Consider the following 7626-nt stretch of genomic DNA (forward strand, 5'->3'; position numbering starts at 1 on the left):
CCTGCGACCGGCCCGGGCTCGTCCCTCCAGGCACTGCTCCAAGCCTGGCTTGGCCAAAAATAGGATCCTGGGAATCCCTGCCCGAAACCCAGCTTCAGAAAATGCGATTATTGACAGTGCTGCTGTGGGACAGAGGTTCTCTTTGAAGTCCACGTCCACAGGCACCAATGGTCTAAGTCACTCTGGACAGAAAAGTGACCTGAACAGCTCATTCATGTGGATATGCATCTGTTAAGCTGCAGGATTTCAACTCTAGAGTGATTTTTTTTTTAAGTAAGTACAAGTAAAAATGCAGGTGGGAGGAACAAGCAAACCACAAGACTTGCACGGTGCACTGTACCACGGTTATCGGCAGGTCTCTCAGTGAACAGCAGTCAGGTCAGGAGAGGGATAAGGAATGTTACAAAAAATGGTTTTACATGTTCTTTATTTAAGTGAAATGAGCAAGTGAAAGTAGAGGTTTCACATTCCTTTCTGCTAAGCGAGTTTGTGCCTCTTACACTGGCTAATACAGACAGTTACATTGCATACTGCAGTTTTATTCCCTCGAGAACCTAACACCGACGCCAAACAAGCCAGCGTGGCGGGCAGGGGGCTACAGCATTCACAGTAACTACCGGAGGAGACAGCCACATCGAACAGTTCCTAAGGATCTTGCATTTTACATTTTACAGCTGGATCACTGCAGAATAAAATAATTACACCATCATAGACCCATCACAAACATAGCACAGGCAACAGATATGAGAGAGTAAAAAAAAGATTCACGACATCCTCAATTGACTGAAAGCTAATCATGGCGGTGTGCTGTGGGTGTTACTTATGTCTGCGGAGACACACGCTTAAATCACCTCCTAGAGTTTCTGATTGTCTTTTACTCCTGATAAGACTTCACAAGGAGCCACATAAGCAATACAGTAATCAGGACAATCATGAAGTTGAGGAAAAGTTCTTGTGTGGATCGCTCCATTTTTCGGGATTAATCAGGGGAGAGCAGAAGGCAGCAGGTAGAGCAAAGGGAAAACTTCAGTGACTTGCCCGGGAGCGCCCTTGAGCTTAACCTTCAGGTCACAGGCTCTTTTAAGGAAAAAGAAAAATATGTGAAGAACAGGTGCATGAAGGTTCAACAGAGCTATTTATATTGGTGTAAATAAATGTTGTTTCAGTGGCTAGAAGTTAGTAAGCGCTGGGGACGCTAAAAAGTAAAAGCTACCTCTGGCAGCTTATCACCTCCTTTGATTTCCAGCATTTGACAAGGAGCATTCTCAGTGTCACCTCAAAATACACCACGCAGGGGTGAGCAGTCTGTGGAAATTAGTAATGCTTTGTACAAGCATTTTCAAATAAATAATGCCCAAGCCCCATTTACTGCTTTCAGCAGATATACATTGTAAATATACTACTGTTTACAGTTCTTTTAATTCCTATAACTGTTTGCATATTTGCATTTTTAAAGAAACTAGGTGCAAACTATCATTTTATAAAGAAAGACTAATAAATCTGAATTACTTATGTTACCACTAAAACTACAAGGAGAACCTAAGGTTAGACATTTTCATTTCTGAAGAACTTCATAAATTTTGTAAGTTAATCCTATGGATGAAACAGTATTTTTCTCAAGAACCTTCTGACTTCCCTGCACTTTCAAGCTGCTATAGATCTCTTACTTCAGAAATCCCATTCAAGTTGTATTTTAAAACTTTTCTGTTGGTTATTTTTTTTATTTAGTTTATCACAGCAAGTTTTGGATTTTATATGGTTTTGGCGTTCATGCAGAGAAATGAGAATACTTTATCATGAATATCATGCACTAATCCCATCTGTATGTCATGTAAATAAAATAAAAACTTTTAAACAAATGAGGCATAAACTCTAGACAAAGAATTTCAGCCACACAACCAAAATCTCAGCAGAGAAGCCAGGTTAGGCTGTAACATCTATGGTGCAAACAAGAGAAGCCCTGGGACCAAACCAGCATGAAGACAGAGAGTTTAAATAGAAACTGCTTTAGCTTGCAGATTAAATATTAAAAGCCTAGTGCATGCAGTTAACAAATTCCTTCATTCCCAAGTTGTTTTGCCAGCCTCTGATTGTCCTTGGACAAGAGAAAATCTGACCTAATAAGTAAGCCAAGTTTTTTACCTTGAGGAGATAAATGGAGCCCAGTGGTTCTGCCTCTGGACTTTGGGACGCTGCAGATATTATTTCCCTCCAAGCTTCTGCCTATCTGCCACTTGGTCTGGATGCCCCGTCCCTCTGTGGCAACTAAAGTAGGCTGAGGGAGGAGAGCAACAAGTGCATTGGCAACCCAGGTGCTGACATCACCCCCAAAATATTTTAAAAGAGCTAAGCTGGGCTGCAGGATCTGGTTAAGGCTGTTTATGCAGTGGGCTGATTTTCTTCTTTTAGTTCTTCTGACGTGGTGCTATGCTAAGAGCAGAGCTGCGTGCACCCCTTGGGAGTCACTGAGATTTGGTGGAATTTCTTTTGGCCCGTTGGTGTCTTCCCCGATGTGGGGAAAAGTAAAGGAAAGAAAGAGCCACTTGCAGAAGTCTATGAGCAGAATTCAGGATCTCTCAAGATCATTTCCAGGGTATGGAGACCTGTCTACATATTTACCTTCTTAAGTACAGTACAGCTGTTGCTGTCCTATATACCTGTAGTCCCTACAGCTTCTGAAGTTCATATGCATTTAAAAGAAAGTGAATAGCAGCAAAATATTATTTGCATTTAAATACAGACTACTGAAATCCAGGATCGTTTGCTGGATAGAAAAGTTTGGGACTAGGAGGTCTGAAAAGCACAATCCATTGCTTTAAAGAGCCACTGACTTCACCTGCATGCTCTTCCCTCATTGATTTTCAATGCCGATGTTAATGCTCCATCTGCCTGAGCATACAGAGAACTATTTCTGCCACCCTGCAGCATTTCTTCCCAGAAAGCACACTGCTCTGTGGCCTAGATAGCTGTAATCCCCACATCACCTTATCTTTGCCCAAGGCATTGCTAGAACTTGCTATATACATGAACAAAAAGAAATGGCTATTTGTTTCCTTTAAATCAATACAGCTGAAAGAGAGTCTCAGCAGAGCAGGCTGGACTGAACCGGGAGCACTCTCTGCCAGCCTTGCGCTGCCGTGGGTTTCCTCCCGCTCGGAGCCTTTGCTTCAGATGAATGATATGAGTATTTCCACTGAAGCCAGAGGGGTCACTTCTGCAACAAAGTGCTGCCAGCTGAGCATGAGGATCGTGATCAGGTTTAAGTGTGTAAGGCTATCCACAACGCTGGCTTTATTCTCAGTGCCAAACACCACACGATACATAGCATGCAGATTATTTACTGATTCTGATGCCTTTTGTATATTTATATTTGGGCATGCTGGGAGGTACTGTAGCTCAGAGTATCCAAGCTTGCTGTGACAGTCCCCCTCCATCAGCTCCCAGGCTTCTCCCTTTGCACCAGCACTTGTGTCACAGTGCGATGGCCCCATTAAGGGAGGCCGGCTGGCTAGAAACCAACCCACTGAAAAACACAACAAAACAAATAGCTGTGGGAGGGTTGCTTGGGTTTTGTTGGATAATCTCCCTAAACAGTCTTCCCGTGCAATCACTGGAAGTAGGAGGGGGACCAGAGTCATAGAAATCTTTCCTTTCATTGGTTTGACTGCCTTGCCACTGCCCTCCCAGACACCCAGGCAGCAGGTTCGCAAAAGCCAACATGCTGTGTGGGAGTCCTGTGCTAAAATATACACATGAAAGAGCAAAGGCTTAACCTATGCTTCATTCAGGAGTTAGATGCCTAAGTAGGTTTGCAGGGTCCTATTGCGATGCATGCTCTGCTAGGCTGTGCCACCAAAGCCCATCCTCTCAAGGAAAACTTGGGCAAACCTGTCCCACACTTACAGCGGATTTGGGAAATCCAGATTCAAAATGCTGCCCCTCAGCCTGAGGGAAGCAGGGTGTATATCTGCCATGAACCTGCCCCAGCTGGCATGTCCTGCAGCATTAATCTCTGGATTTTTCATGCGATGGCTAATCCACTTCACCTTGAATCACATAAATATTCACTAGGAAAAGGGTGAAACATTTGAGTGCCATTGATTAAATTAATTTATTTATTATTGCTAATAATTAAATGTTGCACATCAGTGCCCAAATATTTGCCTTGGACAATGCATCTTGGAGATCTTGGGGTTTATTTTACTCTCTGCCAAACAAAACTCAAAAAACGCCTTTCTTTAACTGGAACCCCTCAGCTCTGGTCCCCAGGCCTGTATCTGCACTTCCACACTGACAGGGAGCCCCTTCCTGCTCCATCCCAGCTCACCTCCTTCTTGCATTTCTTCTGTGACAGCTAGAAAACTTCCCTTCTGCAAAGTAGGGAAACAGTGCTTGAAATGTCATTAATCAGCACACACAATACATGCCCTAACTCCTCTGTACAGGCACAGATGCTTCCCTCATTTTTTGTGTTGAGGATCTTCCAGGAGACTGTGGAAGAGCATATAGGATCAGAAGAATTCATCAGTGCACCAGAACAAAGGTTCATCTGACCCAATATACTGACTGGTAGGGAAATCTGGGGAAAGCATACAGAAACACAGCGAATGTAACATGATCTTTGCCTGGATATCCTCAAACTTCTGGCATTCAGCCTATTCGGATTGCTAGCTTGGGACTACAAACAGGGTTGAGTTTATGGCTCCCTCTTGCTTGTACTGTCAGGGTGTCCCTTCAACACAAGGGTCTGTTCCTGCAGCTGTGATGGCTCATTCCATGAATAGTTCTAGACCAGGCAACTTGTTCATAGTTGAGCTTCTCTACACAACATCCTACATACTTCCAGCATTACAAAAATGAAATAGCAAATACAAATATTCCATATAACAGAGAAAGTAACTTTCCTCATCCTATCAGCAATTTGAAGGCAGCTCATTTGCTAGAACTGAGACCAACTAGCTAAGAAACACTTTTTGATTGACAGAGCTAGTCCCTAGTAACTTTAGAAGAACCAAATTATGTTACATTTACTTTTGATGTCATCTGACAGAATGTTCCTGTATATTTTTACATATGTACACATACACACATGCATGCATACACACACACACAAAGACTTGTGGAAAAAAAAGACTTAGCACTGAACAGGGGGTCCAATAAACATGCCTGAGCTGTGGAATGTGCCTGGACATTAACTGTAAATCCAACCAGTGTCTGAGCATCTGACTGAATTCAATACACCATAGATTAGAGTCTGCAGTTGCCAGAGGCTGAAACTTCTGACCTGCCCCCAAAAAACATACTCCTGCTGTTTATGAATGAAGAGCCCAAAGACCTCAAAGGCTGTATCTTTAAAGGGATGGTTTATTTAACCAAGGGATTTAATACTGATTAGGAAAGCAGAAAGAATAGAATGAACTAAATGGTTTCACTTTAAATGCTAACCCAGAGGTTTAGATACTGTGCCGAATATTTTTCTTGTTGGCACTTTTATTTTTTCTTCTTTTTCTAACAGATCTGGATGTTCTCAGCTTTCATGTGCCCTGTGCCAAAGCTCCCTCTTCATGCCTCGCATGCTCAAACTTAAGGGTCTAGTCTATATTTGAAGTCACTGTGACTATCTCAAGTTCTTCCCAGCCTACTAATCAAGTAGTACATAATCCTTCAAAGGCATTTTTACATAATTAGAGCAGATTGTGTTCATTTTTGCTCTCATCATTACCTTTCTCACTAAGTGCAGTATATATAATTTTTAAATCTGCTATTAATTGGTTCATTTTTTAATTGGCACTTACCCTCCAGTGTAATCACAAGTTATCTTCTTAGAAGACCCACTTGAAGGACTGATGTCTTATCTGCATGAACCCAAGTTTGCAGCAGCATACTGTACTTGTAATCACAGTATGTATTTCACACATATCATGTTTCTCTGTGGGAACTGAAGACAAACGTCACTTAAGACTGTTCAACAGATCTTAAATCTGATGATTTACAGGACTTCTAAACAGACACCATCACTCCATGAAAAGCTGAAGATGTACAAAGGAGCCTGAGTATTGCCACATCTTGTCTTTAGGCTCAGCAGATCAGGAGGATCTGACAGATAGTTCATGAGACATTTACATTAGCATCAGTATGTGCTTTGGGGCTTACTGAAGTGTAAAACAAAACTGAAGGTCAAAAAATGGGCAGGGACATCAGATCAGCAGAAGCAAAGGAGAAATCATTAGATATTTAGAGACCCAGTCACAGAAGTAGTTACTAACTGCATTTGCATGCATCTCACCTTCTTTGAACAAATCCTCAGATGTCACAGGCATCATTTCTTCAAACCACAGCAAACTATTCCTCCATTTCCCCAGCAGGACCACTGTGATAGACACACATGGGATGCAAAGATCTGGATTCAGTTCTGTTGTCCCTCAGGGCAGACAGGAAAAGGACTGCACAGCAACGGAGGCACAAGGCAGAGAGCTAACTGCCTGCCACTCCTGGTCTTTCAGGTCTTAGGGAGCTTCAGTGATAAAAAATGTAAGCACCTATGGGTGTCTCCAGGATGAGATGTCAGCACAGTGAGTATCTTAAGGACTTATATTCTGGGTGTGGAGAGTAGAAGTAGAACATCCTGCTCCATATTGTTGGTGTTTGCTGCTCACCAATCTCGTCCTTCTAGAAATCACTGTAAATATTGGTGAATAAGACTTCCAAATTTTAATGATCACAGCACTCTGTCTTACAATCTTTCATTAATGTTCAGCTTTGCTTCATGCTGACTTGTTAGCGAGACCGATACTCAAAAGGAACACAATAGGGAATGGTGGCAGGCAGGGAATCACTAGTTTTCAGTGTCTGATGGGTGGGATTAGTCTCTTCCAATATCAATATCACACTACAGTTGGTGGGGAGAAAGAGTCCTCCAGCTGGCAATTTATTTGACATAAAATAGACGTTTACAGTTCTCTGGATCGTATTCAGCTTTTTCACCTCCACAGTTATGCTAGACAAATATGACCAGAAAAGTCCAGGATAACAAGGAAAAATGTTTCAGAGAAGATTACAATAACCAAAGTACGGGCCACAAGTCACATGAACATTTACAGTTGTTGCCAGGCCATAGACCCTTGTTCTCTGTCAGAGTTCATTTATTTTTAGACTTGTTCTTATCATTTTTTTATTAGGCTTATTTTATTGGTTTTGGGTTTAGTTTTATTAATTTTAGACTTCTTTTCACAACACGCATAGAGTCAGAAGATACTCCTCTTATTTCTACACAACATTTTCAACTAGACAAAAGCTGCAGTACTATGAGCCAAACTACAAACTGGCATGGTAATGCAGTTAGTTAGACCAGTAAAAGATCATGTGAAGCCCTGAAAACAATGGGGAAAGAAGACAACTTGAAATTAATTCTAAGGCACCACAAATGAGAGGTAAGACAAGAAGGATAAAGAGAAGGAAACCTCAAACTTAGTCTTTTTAGCTGGCTGTCTCCAAACTACTTTAAGTGTCAGGTCAAGAGTGAAGAAAACATCAATTCACATCACACAAAACACACAAAACATCAATGCAACAACAGTGACCCAGTCACCCCAGGGACAATCAAGACAGTGAATACCATTTAGGACA

The 7626-nt window shown here is 41.9% G+C and overlaps 1 protein-coding gene across 1 annotated transcript; it reads right to left on the reverse strand.

Moving 5' to 3' along the window:
* Nucleotides 1–410: 410 nt before the first annotated feature.
* Nucleotides 411–1076, reverse strand: SLN (sarcolipin). Its single transcript, XM_052812662.1, has one exon. The coding sequence runs from the start codon at nt 968–970 to the stop codon at nt 875–877; it is 96 nt and encodes a 31-aa protein (XP_052668622.1). The 5' UTR covers nt 971–1076; the 3' UTR covers nt 411–874.
* Between the last annotated feature and the right edge of the window lie 6550 nt (nt 1077–7626).

The sequence above is a fragment of the Harpia harpyja genome, chromosome 17, assembly GCF_026419915.1.
Source record: "Harpia harpyja isolate bHarHar1 chromosome 17, bHarHar1 primary haplotype, whole genome shotgun sequence".
Lineage (NCBI taxonomy): Eukaryota > Metazoa > Chordata > Aves > Accipitriformes > Accipitridae > Harpia > Harpia harpyja.

Bases quoted from the DNA above. Each gene is read 5' to 3' on its own strand.
- SLN (XM_052812662.1), bottom strand. From the start codon at position 970: ATGGAGCGATCCACACAAGAACTTTTCCTCAACTTCATGATTGTCCTG.